Source organism: Chiloscyllium plagiosum, unplaced genomic scaffold, assembly GCF_037043375.1.
Source record: "Chiloscyllium plagiosum isolate Xiang-an unplaced genomic scaffold, Cpla_swu_hap1 HiC_scaffold_21, whole genome shotgun sequence".
NCBI classification, from domain to species: Eukaryota; Metazoa; Chordata; class Chondrichthyes; order Orectolobiformes; family Hemiscylliidae; genus Chiloscyllium; species Chiloscyllium plagiosum.
This window is the reverse complement of record NW_028270159.1, coordinates 24467360-24485367: the sequence shown is the minus strand read 5'-3', so window position 1 is coordinate 24485367 and position 18008 is coordinate 24467360. Positions and strand designations below refer to the sequence as shown.

The following is an 18008-nucleotide window of genomic DNA, read 5'->3' as shown; positions in this document are numbered from 1 at the left end:
AGTGTCATTAATCCTGTGGGATTCTACAGTGCTAATAACAGCTTCTTTAGGCTAATTGGCATTACTAAACAGTGCAGCCTGTCTGATGGTGATGATGTATTCAGGTGATATAAAGCACCTTTAATGTATTTGAAACACCCTGAATGTTTTATTGTATATCTATTTCCTACCCAGCACAAGTTAGAAAATCCCTATCAAATGAAAATAAATATTGTAGATGTTTTTTTTTCCTCCATCCTGATTTTTATATGCTTTTAATTCATGCTTGTTTTGTACCTTTAGGCTAACCCACCCTGCCTGCTGTCCACTGTTCAGTACATCAATAATTTCTATGCCAACCGGCTTGGTGGAGAAGAATCCTATTGGTGGATGCAATTCACAGCAGCAGTTGAATTCATTAAAACCATTGATGATCGCAAGTGATGCAGAACACCACCTGCATGGCAGACTGTTAGGAAAAGTGAAAAAATTTACACCAACTGTTTGTGGGAAGGGATCTGAAGACTGAATCTTCTCCTCTTGTATCATAAATGTAGATAGTGTGGAGGCATTTAAAAAAATAGATTCAGTGCATCTTTACAATCAAATTTACTAACAGGTCTTTATATATTTCTGTCGTGTAAAGTCAACAGGTCAGCAATGCAAAAAGGGACCACACTTTTTCAGGTATTTCAAAACGTTGACAGTGTACTGTAGGAAAATGACATCTCTTATTTGTGTTAGCTTGATCAGCATGAATTTTGAATTGGGGCCTCAACCATGTGCAGTGGTGATTACTCTTTTCCCCCCTTTTCACAAAGCATAAATGACCGCCAGTTTTATCTGAACTTTTTTTCAATGAAATTAATTTTTGCTGATTGTTGAGAGAGTGCCCAAGCCAAACCTGTTATGTGCATTTGACTAATCATGCTTTCCCTGAAAGAAATTTACTGACAACATAGAGCATGTCATAACCCAAGGTGAAGAATCCTCAGCTGTAGTTTATCATTTTTATCTGAAAAGGTCACCCTCTCATGTTGCTATGATATATTTTTGACCCATTGTTGTTATTTCCAAAATTTGGACGACTTTTAGATCAGGGTATCATACCTAATTTTGCAGCCTTATTGGTGTATGTTTGAAACAAGTATTAGTATTTAACCAACTTATTAGTAAAGTGACATAGGACTGTATTTGTTTTAGTTGCTGGGGTTATCTTTACAAAATTCTTCAGAAAATAATGCCTTTTATTTTAAATTGCTTTTACCAGGATAGCTGTTTCATTTGGATTATAAACAAGCGAGAGTATCTTCTGGTTCCCACATTTTGCAGTTCTTCAACTTGTTCTCTTGTGGCAGAATTATAGATCCAGAAAAGGTGGATCTGGACTTAGCCTTTCAGAGTAAGGAAACCAGTTTTAGTAGGGGAATGCAAGGAATTGGTATTTGAATACTGCTGTCAAATGATCCAGGCTAAACAAGCTGTAAGACAAAAGCAAATTGCAAGTGAACTGTTGAGCTCTCAATTAAATGTTGCAGTTCAATGCTAGCCTTGACTGCCATTTGGACTCCACTACTCTCAAGAATTTGTTCCCTGTGCATATGGGATGTGGTGCAAGCATCATTCACGTCCTGCTGAAGCACCCTTTTCAACATCTGGACCACAATTGCGCTAATCTCCAAGAACAGTTTTGCAACCGTGACTTTTTTGGCTAAAACAGAAAGTGAGATCTGAGGGATATGAAAATGATGGAGGAGGAACAGGAAAGATTAAACCAGATCACATTAATACCTTACAGTAGCTGAAACTTCCAGTTGACAGCAGTGCCTTTGTCAACAGGTAAAATTTAACAGAGAACATGAATGACTCACGCTTACATCACCTTTTATGGAACGATTTTTAGTAAGCATAACCAGAACTGGGACTTAGGTTTTCCAAGAACAATTTCCAGTTTAAAATTGAAGTGATTCAGATTTCTAGGAAACAAAATGACTATATAAGGGTTTAAATTATTATATTTTAAACTGCTTTACAAATGGCTAACAAAAAGGTAGAATTAAATAATGGCAGCTTCAATAAGTTAAGTTTCATTTATAACACTGATTTGCTGTGGGTTTTTTCTTTATTAAAAAGGGAGCATTATTCTGGGTCAGGGACAGTAATTTTAATGTAAATTCACCTGACTGTTCATAGTTTTTTAAAAAATAAAGTAACTTGAGAGAAGATGGTCTCCATTGTGCTGATCCAAAACTAGCCTGAAATAAACTGATCATCTTGAGTCTGTAGGCCAGCAGAGACCAACTTGGGTTGCTTGCCTCAACCTGTCTATTGTTAGTTGTTGTAGACTATACCTGTCCTTTTTCTTTATCTTGAAACCAGAGACCTAGTCCCATTTTTAAAATTTAAAAATGGTACTGTTGCAATTTGGGTTTACGGTCTAAGATTAAGAATGATGCTAATTCCTGCTGACCAAATAATAGCTCACTAAAAGGGAATCTGTTGGATGTATCACCCGAGTAGAAAACCTCTGGGGAATTTGTGTGAAGGTATTGTATAACCCGATATCTCCTCCCAATGAAAAACAAGTGCTTTTCCTTCATCGCCAAAGTGCGACAGATTCCTCTAGTTGTTGTTGCAATAAGTTAAAATTTCATAATTCTCATCAAGTTAAGTATCTGAATTGAGAGAAACTTTGCAAAATATATAAAAATGTTCTATCTGTGTATATAGTTGATGTGGGAAGTAGGTATTTCAATATGTCAGTCTGGAGTAAAGAAACTTGTTCTGCCATATTGCAAAGCACAGTCCTAAGTATTCAATGTTAACTTTCGATATGAATCTCCTCATATCAACACAACTAAGATTCATTTAACAAAATCTTGATCAAGATCACGTGATGACTGCTAACATACAGTTCATTAGGGCAATGTGTTTGAAGATTTCATGTTGAGTATGGTCTACAGAGATAAAGCCATATACCTACCTGATTACAGCCGTGAGACATTTTCGTATTTGTTTTTGCTTACAAAGCACAGCTTTCTTCCAACCCTACAGATAACAGGTGATCACTGTTTGGAGTTGTATCCAATTACCAAAAGTAATTTTAATTTTTTTTCTTTTGATGTGATTAAGTTTGAGTTTCAGGGTTGTTAAATGCTTTGCTATTATGTATCAGGTGACAATATTTGGATACATGATCAAATAATATATTATCTCTGGGGTACTGCTAATCTTGGATTACTCACTTCAGAGTCAGAATCCCACATAACTGTTGCAGTGCTCAGCCTGAAAGTTAGAAACCTGAAACAAAGTAAATTACTTTTAGCTGAGCGGTATCAGTGCAGTGAACATTATGTAGCTGTGGATGTCTTCTTTGATCACATGAACAACTTGTCAGACCTAAGTAATTTACTGCAAAATGCTTTAAATTTGAACAATTTAAGGCAGATTCAAAAGGGTTTTCTTTTTCAAAACTTAAAGTTCCTCTTGGCCTACTCGATGTCCTATAACATTAGTGTTTCCCTCATGTCACAGACCAGTCAGTGCCTTGCAGCTTCAGAACTTCTGCATTATTGGGGCACACTTCAGAATAGTACAAAAATTGTGAACTAGGATCTTTTGTGGGGATGGAGGAAAGGTGGCTGAAAGTGTGTTCAACTCTGCTAAAGAGTAATTGTGTCTCTCTCTCTCTCTCTCTCTCTCTCTGATAATTGACTTACTCAAGAATCTGAACCTGTTTTGTAGTTGCACTTTTGAATAATAATTAATATTGTAATGAAATTAATGTTTGAAAAATATGGTTTTTATGTTTTCCTTACCTTAAGAGTAGACTTTGATTTAGAGCAAAAGAAATTCTAAATGTACACAATTTGAAATTTAGGGATTGGGACTTATTTATTTTACAATTAGATTTTGTGAAGATGAAATTGTCAACTATTTATTTTTAACACTTTGCAAATATATTCATTCTAAATTGGGGGTTTGGTCTGGTATACTTTCAAGCTTTTAATACTGCTTTCTTTTGCAGTTTGTATTTGAGTCATTAATTATATCTCTAGAGACTTTGCTTTGAAATATAGGGAGGCTGCCACTTAAATTATTTGAACAAAACTTGCAACTACTTCAATCATTAAAAGGTGTTCTGATAAGCATATAGACCCAGAAAGCACATTAGTGAGGACCAAACAGCAGAAGCGTACACCATCATATCTCTGATATCCTGAAGCAGCAGGAAAGAACAATAAATATTTTACAGTTAGCAGTTCAGAACATGAGTGGGACTGTTATACTTAAATTAACCGAAGGTAACTTTGTTAACTGTATCACCTGTATTACTGCCTCTCTTTGGAACTGTTAGAGCCTTTACAAACTTAAGTTAATGAGCTTGCACAATCTTGCACACAGGAAAAAAGGTATACTGTCTTTAATGAGATTAATGTAATATATCATTCTATGCTAATTAAAGGGAGTAGTTTATCCCATTTGCTTGTGTCTGATTAGTTTTCTACCATATTAAATTGATTTTGATGTTTATTCTCTTTGCATGCAATATGGATGGACTTCAAAGTGTGCAACACAATAACATCTCAGGTATGAATATGCTGCAGTGTTTAAGATAAATCAAATTGGCTTCAAATGCTAGTCAAACCAGACAAAAGCCAATCATTTAAGATTAAACTTCAGGTTTAAACTGTAAGATGTATAATAACTTAAGATATAAGGTATTAATTGTATTGTACATAACAGAGCAGTAATGCAGTTGTGCTTGACTGAAATCAGTGCAATAAATGTAGTTTATCAAAGTAAACACACATCTTGGTACAATGTGCTGTGGATTGCTAATTTTATATTTGTTACAGCATTCTCCATGCACTTGTTCCATTTTTCAGCCAAACTCTGCAAGTGCCAAATGAAGTTAGGTTATTTACCGAGAGAAAGCAAATAAATGAATGGTAACCTCAGTGTTGTTGTCGACCAAGTTGCAACTCTCAAGGTCAGGAAAGGCCAAGAACTGCAACCAGATGGTTAGCCTTTTCTTTGGTTGAGCATGGGGATACCTTCAGGGAAACTTTGGTTCATTACCTTTTTTATAAACATTGTCACTCTTCCAATTCCTAATCTGCAATCTTTGTGCAAATAGTCATATTTGAAGTACAGTTACAACATGTATATCAAAATTTTAGAAAACTCTTCCATTGTCAACACATTTCTATTGAGGCTTCTAATCAGTTCTAGTTCTAGCTGGACTCAGCCAGTGAATTTTGTTAATAATTTGGTTTGTGCATTTAGGCTAAGCATGCTTCTGTCTGCTTCAATTAATCCTTCTGGAAAATGTATGTGTTTGATTTACCAATACTTTTAATGTATGGTTACAACAAAGTTACTCAGCAATGTTGTGCTGATATGTGCCTTTAAGAGGGATTTGTTCTGTCCTGTTTCTCTTGAAGAGGGGTATTGTAAACTTGTGCTGAAGTGTATGCTTCATGAAAAGCAGAGTTAAGTGGCTTTGGTTTTTTTTAATTAGACAAAAGCATGTGTGGGTGAAATCACACACTCTCAAACCCGAGTTTTAGTTTTGCTTTTAATTGTTGAAGTAGGATTTTGTAGTTGAAGCTGCTAGATCCAGCTCTCTCTCTGCTGCTGCAAAAGCTTAAGTACTGTTTCTGCTGCAAGATTCATTCTGTCGGTATTCCTTCTCCTGGAATGGAGGCAAAGTCAGGGAAACCTGTTTTGCCCAATTTGCCATTGCCAAAGATGTGTTGATGGGATGCTGCTATATTGAAAGTTGATGAGTAGTAGTTAAATACAATTTTTTTTCAAAAGTCATTCATGGGAGCAAGGTATGACTGGCTAGCCCAGCAATTATTGCCCATTGTGCATTTAAGAATCAACCACATTGCTGTGGCTCTGGAATCACATGTAGGCCAGATCAGGTGAGGAAGATATATTTCCTTCCCTGAAGGACATTAGAGAACAGATGGGTTTTTCCAACAATTGACAATGGGTTCATTTTAAATTCCAGATTTAAAAAAAAAAATTTGAATTCAAATTCTTCCATCTGCTATGGCAGGATTCGAACTCTGGTCCCCAGAACATTAACCGAGTTTCTGGATTGATAGTGTAACCATTAGGCCATCTGCTCCCATTTTTGAATAGTTAAAATTATGCCAATTCTTTATTTATTTGTTTGTATTTTACTATGGTGTGAGAATCAAGTGTGTTTTGCTTAGTCTAGAAGTTTGATCAATTGAATCACATCTTGAACGCAGGGCCTTACACTATTTTTTAAATAAAAGTGGGGGTATGGCTATCTCCTTGATAGGTTTTGAGGGGGTTTGGTCTGACCCATAACAATGCTTGGACCTGACAATGCTATTGGAGCTTTGTTTTTGAGTTATCTATATTATAAAATATTCCTAAATTAATCTGTTCTTTCATTCTTGAACTTTCTTTTTCTCTCTCTCATTAGTCTTTGGGGTTTAATTCCATGAAGATGCTGGAGAAACTCAGGTGGTCTGGCAGCATCTGTGGGGAAAGAAGAGTTAACGTTTTGAGTTCAATTACTCTTCTTCAGAACATTGGATCATAAGAAGGTAAGTAGTGACCTCTGTTTGCTGTCTCCACAGATACGACCAGACCTACTGATTTTCTCCAGTGTTTTCAGTTCTTATTCCAGGTTTCCAGCATTTATGGTGTTTTGTTTTTAGATGAATATGGCTTCTTCTAAGGATTTAGGAGATTTGTAACTTATACTTGTTACCACTGAAACATACACAGGCCATTTGTAGCTCCTGATAGTTGATATGATCCCAACTGACTGTAATATTGTACAAAGCAGATTCCATAGTAAAAGACTAGCTTAATAGACTTGAAGTTTTATTTACTGCAGGGGACAGTTAAGGAACATATTCACAAACTGCCAATGTACTTAGAACGAAATAACAAATGTCTATTGCAAAATGGAAAACACAAACTATATTACACTTCCAAAAGTTCTGTACAATTTCATTACAAATTTCAGAAAGCAAAATTCATGCCTTTTATTTCAGCAATACCTATGCAGGCACTCAACCTTTGTCCCTGTTGTGCAAGTGGCGCAATGAACTGCTTTCTCTCTTGCTGAACTGACGCAACTAAAATTGGTTTCCATTCATGACATTTCTGAGCATTCACTCCAGGCTATTTTCTTCACTTGTGTTTCCCTGAGACCTTAAAACAACTTGCTAAACCAGCTCATTATGTGGGTTCTTTAAACTTATGTCTTCCACCTTACAGAATGCCTTCCTCTCTGATACCCACATGGTTTTTTAACTTCTGGAGATTTCTCAACACTTCTCCACAGACTTGACTGTCTGGAAATTGCCATAATTCAATTACTTTTAGTTTAGCGATGGAAAGGGATAGGTACATGTCACAGGGCAAGAGTTATCAATGGAGGAAAGGTAATTATAATGCAATTAGGCAAGACTTAGGATGCATAGAATGGGGTAGCAAAATGCAGGGGATGGGGGTAATCGAAATGTGGAGCTGGTTTAAGGAACAGATATGACGTGTCCTTGATAGGTATGTCCCTGTCAGGCAGGGAGGAAGTGATATGGGAACCATGGTTTACTAGAGAAATTGCATTTCTTGTTAAGCGGAAGGAGGCATCTTACATGATGAGACAAGATTATTCAGATGAGGCGATGGAGAGTTACAGATTAGCTAGGAAGGATTTAAAGAGAGAGTAAAGAGCAAAGAGAGGATATGAGCAGTGTTTAGCAGCTAAAATAAAGGAGAACCCTCAAGCTTTCTATAGGTATGTGAGGAATAAAAAGGGTAGGAATGGGGACAGTCAAAGACAGAAGTAGGAAGTTGTGGGTGGACCCTGTCAAGATCGGAGAAGTACTGAATGAATACTTCTCATCGGCTTTCACTCAAGAAAAGAACAATATTATAGAGGAGAAGAATGAGATATGAGGTATTAGGCTAGAAAGGATCGAGGTTAGTAAGGAAGAGATGTTATCAAATCTAGGAGGAGTGCAAGTAGCCAAGTCCCCTCGGCAGGATTTATCCAAAGATTCTCTGGGAAGCCAGGGAGGAGCCTTTGGCTTTGATATTTGAGTCGTCATTGTCTACAGGTTTAGTACTACAGGACTGGAGGATTGCAAATGTGCCCTTGTTCAAGAAGGGCAGTAGAGATAACCCAAGTAATTATAGACCAGTGAGCTTTACATCTGTTGTAGGAAAAGTTTTGGAAAGGATTATAAGAGAGGATTTATAATCATCTAGCAAGCAACAATTTGATTGCAGATAGTCAACATGGTTTCGTCAAGGGCAGGTCATCTCTTAGTGAGTTTTGAGAAGATTTGTTGCTCAGGTTGAGGTTCTGGATATACATTTGCTCGCTGAACTGAAAGATTTGTTTTCAGACATTTTGTCACCTTAGTGGGTAACATCTTCAGTGAGTCTCCAAATGAAGCCTCATTCAGAGGCTCGCTGAAGATGTTACCTAATATGGTGACGAAATGTCTGAAAACAAACCTTCCAGCTCACCTACATCCAGGTCATGTCTCTCAAACCTCATTGAGTTTTTTGAGAAGGTGACCAAACGTGGATGAGGGTAGGGCAGTTAATGAGTATATGGACTTCAGTAAAACCTTTGATAAGGTTCTACATGGTAGGCTGTTGGAGAAAATACAGAGGCATGGGATAGAGAGTGATTTAGTAGTTTGGATTAGAAACTGGCTTTCTGTTTAAAACAAAAGGCAGCGAGTGGTGGTTGGTGGAAAATATTCAGCCTGGGGTCCAGTTACTAGTGGTGTGCCACAAAGATCTGTTTTGGGACCACTGCTGTTTGTCATTTTTATAAATGACTTAAACACAGGCATAGTAAGTTTGAAAATTTGCAGATAACACTGCAAACTCGTAGTAGTGGACAGTATGGAAGAATGTTGCAGGGAGACATTGATAAACTGCAGAATTGGGCTGAGAGGTGGCAAATGGAGTTCAGTGCAGCTAAAATGTGAGGCAATTCACTTTAGGAAGAATAACAGGAAGGCAGAATGAAAAGATTCTTGGTAGTGTGGATGTGCAGAGGGATCTTTGGAGTCCATGTACATAAATCCCTGAAAGTTGCCACCCATGTTGATAGTGCTGTTAAGAAGGCATTCGGTGTGTCAGGTTTTATTGGTAGAGGGAGTGACTTCCAGAGCCGTAATGTCATGCCCCAACTATACAAAACGCTAATGTGGCCACACTTGGAACATTGTGTACAATTCTGGTCCCCATATTTTGGGAAGGATGTGGAAGTATTGGAAAAGGTGCAGAGGACAATTACCAGGATGTTGCCTGGTCTGGAGGGAAGGTCTTGTGAGGAAAGGCTGAGAGACTTGGGTCTGTTCTCATTGGAAAGAAGACGACCAAGAGGGGATTTGATAGAGACATATAAGATGATCAGAGGATTAGATAGGGTAGACAGTGGAAGTCTTTTCCCTAGAATAACATCAGCTTGTACGAGGGGGCTTGGCTACAAATTGAGGGGTGTTAGATTTAAGAGAGATATCAAAGGTAAGTTCTTTACTCAGAGTAGTAAGGGCGTGGAATGCTTTGCCTGTCAATGTAGTTAACTCAGCTACATTAGGGAGATTTAAACAATCCTTGGATAAGCACGTGGATGATGATGGGATAGTGTAGGAGGATGTGCTTAGATTAGTTTACAGGTTGCTGCAACATCAAGGGCTGAAGGGCCTATTCTATGCTGTATTGTTTTATGTTCAATGCTATCAATAGCACCTCTGCTGCTGTTGACCTCTTGTGGCTGCATGGACCTGCTTCCTCCACTTCCTCATGTCAAATTAGGTTGTAAAACTCAAGTCAGCAAGCACCTTGACTGTTATTTCCCTAGGTGATTTGCTGGTAATTTGGCTGAAATCTCATAACTTCTTGGAAATACTGTTTTGATCTTGGTGTTCAAAATTACTTTGACTTCTTATTAAAAGAAAAGTCAGTCAGAGGTTCATAACTGCAACTAAAATCCTTTTCCTCCATCAAGTTCTGAAATAATAATATATTACGAAACTTCATAGCATACTCCGAGTGAAATCAGGATGAGGTAACTCCATTCAATTCAAGGAACAAGTTGGAGGGCTTCCTGCTCTTGTATCAAAAAAGAAAATTCTGCCCAAACTCTGCGCATCAGGCATCATCTGTGGAAAGAGAGGCGTTAACATTTCAGGTTGTGTATCTTTTAATGAATATGAGAAAATGAATGATGTAATAGTATTTATAAGCAAGTACAGAGTTTCCTGCTCTCGTGGTTAACCAACTGAGCAGTGAGAGCGCTGTTTAGAACACTTCAACGTGAGCTGAGTTCAACCTATGCTTTCTCATCTGTTTGTGCACCCCTGAGCCCAACTATTAAAATATCAGAGTTCTCAAGCAAAATAAGCATGGCATATTGGATCCTCAGACCAGAACTCCTTGTGGACTCAAAGCCTGCAATTATATTGTGCATCTGTATATTGCCAAATGAAACCAAGATGTAGTTAAAGTGTTCCCATTCATTTCATACACTACTTACTTTAAAAGTATTTGCTTGAATAGAATTAGACTGTTTTAAATATAATTTCCAATTTCTTTTTGGGAACATTGCTTCTTTTGCATTTATTTGCAATGTGGAAATATGGCCATAAGATGGCAGACTTAGCTTAAGAACAATGTTTGTTCTGTGCGCTGGTCACCAAGGTTTTTGAAAACCAACTCTTGCTTGATCTGTTTATGCAAGACAATAAGTTGGACCAAGTGAGTGACATTTCAAGCAGCTTCCTGCTCTGCTGGGTGTACGGCTTGCTCCAGGTCAAGATTTTTATAACCAGCTGTACATTTTCTTTTAGTATGGAAAGAGATTGAAAGCCCTCCTGTAACTTTGGGGATGTGTTTGAGGTCATTATTGAATCACACAATACCAGATTATAGTCCAACAGGTTTATTTGGAAACACTAGCTTTCAGAACACCGCTCCTTCATCAGGTGGTTGTGGAGGTTAAGATCATGCTCACAGAATTTATAGCCAAAGGAGTCCAGTGTTCTGGAGATGTGATACAGTAAACAATCTTAGATTAAAACTTTCTTCTTTTATAATGGGATATGCTGGTTTCTGTACTTTGACATGTAAACCCCAGAACTACTTTTATATTACATTCTCAAGATATAATTTGGAGATGCCGGTGTTGGACTGGGGTGTACAAAGTTAACAATCTCTCAAAATCAGGTTACAGTCCAACAGGTTTATTTGCAAGCACTAGCTTTCGAAGCGCCGCTCCGGCATCAGGTGGTTGTGGACCACTTGGTGAAGGAGCAGCGCTCCGAAAGCTATTGCTTCTAATTAAACCTGTTGGACTATAACCTGGTTGTGATTTTTAATATTCTCAAGATAGCTCAGCTTTTTAAATAATAGGTGTGAAGTTTGTCTGTGTCCCAATGCTATGTCAGACTGACAAGCCCTCTGTATAGTTTTAGAGTTGTAGATGGATTCATGCAGTTTTGCTCAACTCATCGACCGCCAGTTCTGACTTGCTACAGCAAGAAACTGTAATGACCTCCTCAGGAGACCGACACAGGCCGCAACACAATGTACCCTTCGTTGACCAGTATTTCCCAGGTATTGAATGCCTACGCCATGTTCTTCGCAGCCTGCAACACATTATCGATGTGGACGAACACCTTGGCAAGACCTCCTCTCTTTCCCTCCCCCTCCCCCCCCCCCCCCCAAACACTTCTCTCCTTTAAACAACCACCAAACCTTAAACAGATCGTGATTTGTAGCAAATTGCCCAGCCTTCAGGACAACAATACTGTACAACCCTGCCACAGCACGATGTGTCAGAGTATTGACATGGTAACACCATTACACGTGGGGACTCCTCCCACTATGTACGCGGCAGAACTTGTGTGACTCGGCCATTGTGGTCTATGTCATGCACTGCAGGCAAGAATGCCCTGAGGTGCAGTATATTGGCAAGACCGAGCAGAGACTATGACAATAGATGAATGGACACCGCACAACAATCACCAGGCAGGAGTGTTTCCTACCAATTGGGGAACAATTCAGTGGCCTTGGACCTTTGGGTGACCATCTGCCAAGGCTGACTTCAGGACAAGCAATAAATCAGAGTGGTTGAGCAGAAGCTGATAGCACAGTTTGGTAACTATGGGAATGGCCTATAGTGTGACATGACCTTGGGTTCATGTCACACTACAGGTGACCCCACTGCACTATTTTTTCTCTCTCTCTCTCTCTCTCTCTCTCTCTCTCTCTCACATATGCATAAATGTACACCCCCTGCACTCTCCAACACACGCACTCTCACATACCCTATCACACACTTAACCAAACTTACATACACTATCACATGCACACTCAATCTGTCGCTCCTACATGCGCGCATATATAAGCTAATGGGGTGAATTTGTTTTTGCAGAATTACATTTTATTTTGTTCATAAACTACATGAATTCATGAAAACTCTAAAGCAATACAGAGGGTTTGTCAGTCTGACATAGCATTGGGACACAGACTTCACACCTGTTGTTTAAAAAGCGGCGTTATTTTGAGAATGTAATTTAAAAGAATTTCTGGGATTTACATATCAAAGAACAGAAACCAACATATCCTGCTAAGATTGTTTACTGTATCACATTTGAAAATGTGTTGCTGGAAAAGCGCAGCAGGTCAGGCAGCATCCAAGGAGCAGGAGAATCGACGTTTCGGGCATGAGCTCTTCTTCAGGAATGAGGAAAGTGTGTCCAGCAGGCTAAGATAAAAGGTAGGGAGGAGGGACTTGGGGGAGGGGCGTTGGAAATGCGAAAGGTGGAAGGAGGTCAAGGTGAGGGTGATAGGCCGGAGTGGGGGTGGGGACGGAGAAGTCAGGAAGAAGATTGACTGAGACAAGGTGACCACCCCGTGGCTCAACACTTCAACTCCCCCTCCCACTCCACCAAGGACATGCAGGACCTTGGACTCCACCATCGCCAGACCATAGCAACATGATGGTTGGAGGAAGAGCGCCTCATCTTGGGGGCGGCACGGTGGCGCAGTGGTTAGCACTGCTGCCTCACAGCGCCAGAGACCTGGGTTCAATTCCCGCCTCAGGTGACTGACTGTGTAGAGTTTGCACGTTCTCCCCGTGTCTGCGTGGGTTTCCTCCGGGTGCTCCGGTTTCCTCCCACAGTCTCACACATGTGCAGGTCAGGTGAATTGGCCATACTAAATTGCCTGTAGTGTTAGGTAAGGGGTAAATGTAGGGGTATGGGTGGGTTTCGCTTCGGCGGGTCGGTGTGGACTTGTTGGGCCGAAGGGCCTGTTTCCACACTGTAATGTAATCTAATCTAATCTTCCGCCTCGGAACCCTCCAACCACAAGGGATGAACTCAGATTTCTCCAGTTTCCTCATTTCCTTCCCCCCCCCCCCCCCCCCCCCACCTTGTCTCAGTCAAATCCCTCAAACTCAGCACTGTCTTCCTAACCTGCAATCTTCTTCCTGACCTCTCCGTCCCAACCCCCACTCCAGCCTATCACCCTCACCTTGACCTCCTTCTACCTATCGCATTTCCAACGCCCCTCCCCCAAGTCCCTCCTCCCTACCTTTTATCTTAGCCTGCTGGACACACTTTCCTCATTCCTGAAGAAGGGCTCGTGCCCGAAACGTCGATTCTCCTGCTCCTTGGATGCTGCCTGACATGCTGCGCTTTTCCAGCAACACATTTTCAGCTCTGATCTCCAGCACCTGCAGTCCTCACTTTCTCCTACTGTATCACATCCCCATGATGCTGGACTCCTTTGGCTATAAATTCTGTGAGCATGATCTTAACCTCCACAACCACAATGAAGGAGCGGCGCTTGAAAGCTAGTGCTTCCAAATAAACCTGTTGGATTATTACCTGATGTTGTGTGATTTTTAACTTGGTCCACCCCAGTCCAATACCGGCACCTCCAAGTCATTATTGAATGAGATGGAGTTAGCTAAGCTCAATGTAAGCAGTAATGTGATGCAAGATAACATTTTAAGAAAAAGCAAGCCAAGTGTTTGAGGGAGCCTATTAATATGGAGCAATTGAGGTCAATGATCTGTTTTTATACATTGTCTGTAATTCTGTATCATACTGTTAAGATAAAGTGAATTTAATTGATTATTCTTCCTCATTGACATCTTTTTGATCTTAGCACCGGGAAAAAAAGCTATAGTCAATAGCCATGCACTTAACCCAGTTATTTATATTTATTTAGCACTTTGACAATTTCATGAAATACGTTGGAGAAATTGTGGGAAGGACTCAGAAGGATGCCTGAAAGCTTGTTCCACATTAAAGGTTTTAAAACTTTAAAGGGGTCTGGTGGTTTGAAGAGCAAGTACCAATAAGAAGGGCCAAGGGCCTGCCACAAATTGGGTCGAGATGACTGCATTACTGAAGGAAATGTAAGTCTGAGAAGGTAACACTGGGGCAAGGCAATGGATGGTCTTGAAGATGAAAAGAATTTTTAAATTTAATGCATTGGAGAGAGAAAAATGCACAGGAGGTCTTTTAGCTAAGCATTGTAATGCAGGATTAGATATCGTTTGGGTAAACTGGAGATTATTTAAGGTGACAGCAAGAATGACATGAAAGAACTGATTCCAAAGATTTTATGGGTTATACAGGATGATATTGCGGAGTTTGAAATAAGTGGTCCTATCAATGGATATGACATGGATATTTCTGTGCATCAAACAAGCTGCTAAAGTTGCGGCAGTGGTCACGTTAAGGCCAAGTAAGCAGTCAGTGAGATTAGTGGAAATAGTGGCAAGGATTCCAGTATGACCAGGATCAAAATCAATACTTCAGTCTTTGCAATATTAAACTTAAACAACTAATGACTCGTCATTGATCAATGTATGACTCTCCATAGCTGGTTCATGTTTGGCATGAACTGCCTCCCTTTGAGAAATGGTTCCTGGGACAGAATAATAAAGAGAAGAAATAAAATTAATTTCATTTTACACTTATAGTTGATGTTCCAGGTTTTGCATAAACTAAAAATCCAAATCAAAATCAATTTAATGTTCATGGTTGCTCCATTTGATTTGAATGGGTTTGCAAGGACACAATAATTAAATCCCTTTTAAATTCCTTATACAATGACTGACTAGCTACTCCTATTAACCACAGGCAAGTATGGGGCTAACTTGAATGTACACTTTGCTGTGCTGCTGGAATTTCTTTGTGCTACTCAGAACTTGAGTTAATGCTGTAGCTAAGGAGTAAGATGTGAATATTTGAGAACTGGCAAACTAAGGTCTTCAAATATAATGGCCAAATTAGGTAGTAAGTGACAAAGTATTTACATTTGAATTTCTTTCCTCTGGGATTGGCTGAAGTAAATCCGTCCAAGATTGGTGAAATGATACGGCTGCCAGAATTAGTAAGAACTTAGTGAAAATAGAACATTCATCTCTTGTGCAAAAGAAATCAAAAGGTTTGCAGCTGAAGGCTGTCTGCATTGGGTGAGTTTAATTACTTCTTGACTGGGTCACCATCCAGAATGCAGACTTTTCACTTGTTTGAATTCTTCCAGACTCTGAGAAATGCATAAATTAGAAGTCATAAAGCAGTTCAGATCAGGCACTGAAGAAGTACTTGACAAAGTATTCATGTGATGACCAGAGAATGCACGTAAATTAAATACCAAGTGCAGTTTACTTGCAAGTGGATGTCTAATCAGATCAACTGCTACTTTCGTCTTGAGGGGAAACCTCATTGTTGCATTTCAAATATGTTTATACACAATGTCTGCAAGACATCATTTTTAAACATGCAGTTTGAAATTTAAAAGCCTGGCAAATGTTGCAGTTAGTGTAGCTAACATCGGACAAACTATGGTGCTACAGCTGCTTTAATATGTTTTTAAAAAAACTCATGGTTTTTTGCACATTAAACTGAAAAGCAAATTTTTTTTTTAAACTTGCTTTTACACTGATGTTTCAGATTCACCATTTGTTCCACACAACTAAACTTTATGGTTTACAGTGCTGAAAGTCTTTTGCAGTCCTTATTCCCAAGGTCCTGAGTTAACTGTTGGGTTTTTTTACTCTAATTGAAGCTGCCATTTTTGAATTACTGTTCAGAGTTTTTTGCTAACCCAGATGGGAGGCTTTGCATATCATTTGACTGTGCATACCTGTAGATTTAAGTTTGCTTGTTGAGCTGTATGCCTATGCATGGGTGTGAAGGGAAAGAAAGAGAACTTTTTCCTGCTTGTTTTGCCTAGCCTTTCCTCAAGGGCAGCAATCCAGGAGTTACATTGGCCTCGAAACATGTCCATTTGGACTAGTTTCTGTTACTAAGCATGACCTGAAAGCTTAAAAATTGACCCACCAATAACATTAAATATTTGAACCTTCTTCCAGAGCTCAATTTACCTGCAAGTAGGACCACAGGGGATCATTTTCTCACAACGGTATTTGCTTTTCTCTCTCTCCTATGTGAGGAAGCCCATTACTTTCAACATGGGTAGATTTAAAACTTATATAACCCCTGTTGGCGAAACCCTCCTGTTCTGCTTTGACTTGTCCCTACTTTGTCAAAAGGTGTAATTTGAGTATGTTATTTTATCCTTTCTCCATGACATTGCAACTTTAATCTCTAGAAAAGTTTACCCAGTTGATTTAGTTGAAGCTAACTGAGTTACTCGTCAGTAATCTACAGAATCCAAATAGTCCTGTTCATTTCCGAGTTATTTTGGAATCTAATTACTACCTACATTAAACACTATTGAACTCCACTGGTTCACTTGAATAACCTCCTCAGAATCACAGAATTGTTACATTGCAGAAGGAGACTATTCAACCCATCATGCCCGCACTGACACTGTGCATTTTGATTTAGTGCTGATCTTTCTTTTCCAAGTACTTCTGCCCAGTCCCCAACTTGTCTGTCCCTTTGAAATTCTACATTATCATTCCCCAAATTTTATGTTATCTGAAAACTTTAAAATTATCTCCTGCACACTAAGATCTAGATTATTTGTATCTGTGAGGAAAATAGTCCAATATCAACCTGTGGGGAACTCCATTACAAATCTTATTCCAGCCCGAACAATAAACACAAACAATTACTTCATTTCCTATTCCTTGGCCAATTTCGTATCAACATTGTTAATGTTCTGTAATGGCAATTAATTGAATGCCTTTTGGAAGTCCATGTGCACTACACCAAACCCTTCTGTTACCTCTTGGAAAAAATTCTAGTAGTTTATTGACATTTTCCCTTGAATCCGTGCTGCATTTTCTAAAACCTACATGTCCTATGTGACTATTCTATCCTGAATATTATTCACTAGGTATAGTTGCTTTGGCTATGTCAGCATTATTTGCTCATCTACAGTTGCAGTGGAGATGGTGGTAGTGAGCTGCCTTCTTGAACCACTGCAGTCCATGTGCTGTAGGTACATCCACTGTGTCATTGGGGAAGAATTCCAGGATACTGATCCAGTGAAGTCCAGATGTGAGTGGCTTGGAGGGGCACTTGCAGGTGCTGGTGTTCCCATGTGTTTGTTGCCCTTGTTCTTGTAGATGGGAAGTGATCATGGGTTTGGAGCTTTGGTGAATTTCAGAAGTGCATCGTGTGGATGGTACCAAGTTTTCTCACTACCTAAGTTGAACTCACCAATCTACACTTATTAGGCCAATCTTTACAACTTTTTTTTAACAGAAGTACAATATTTGCAATTCTCCAGTCCACCAGACCACTCCTCATAGAAAATTTGAAAGATATAATTGCCAGTTCTTCTATAATTTCCACACTCACTCACTTCAGTATCCTTGGGTACATCGTATCCATGGTGCATTGTGAACTGTTAAAACCACAAGCTTATGGACCATGAACATAGACTGGAATCAAAGGTTAGTGTAAAAAAATAGTAACTGAACAGGCTGTCTTCAAAGATGACATGGTTTAGGCATGGTCAAGAAAAGTGAAAAGACAGACAACGAATGAAAGAGAGTGTACTTACAA

The 18008-nt window shown here is 39.2% G+C and overlaps 1 protein-coding gene across 14 annotated transcripts in view; it reads left to right on the top strand.

Moving 5' to 3' along the window:
- Positions 1-4460, top strand: part of gapvd1 (GTPase activating protein and VPS9 domains 1) — a 145201-nt gene extending 140741 nt beyond the window's left edge. For all 14 annotated transcript variants that reach the window (XM_087998409.1, XM_043720193.2, XM_087998408.1 and 11 more), the window contains one exon: positions 283-4460. In XM_087998409.1, the coding sequence (XP_087854535.1) occupies positions 283-423 (141 nt within the window). In that variant the 3' untranslated portion in view covers positions 424-4460. The remainder of the gene's footprint in view (positions 1-282) is intronic.
- The last annotated feature ends 13548 nt before the right edge of the window (positions 4461-18008 follow it).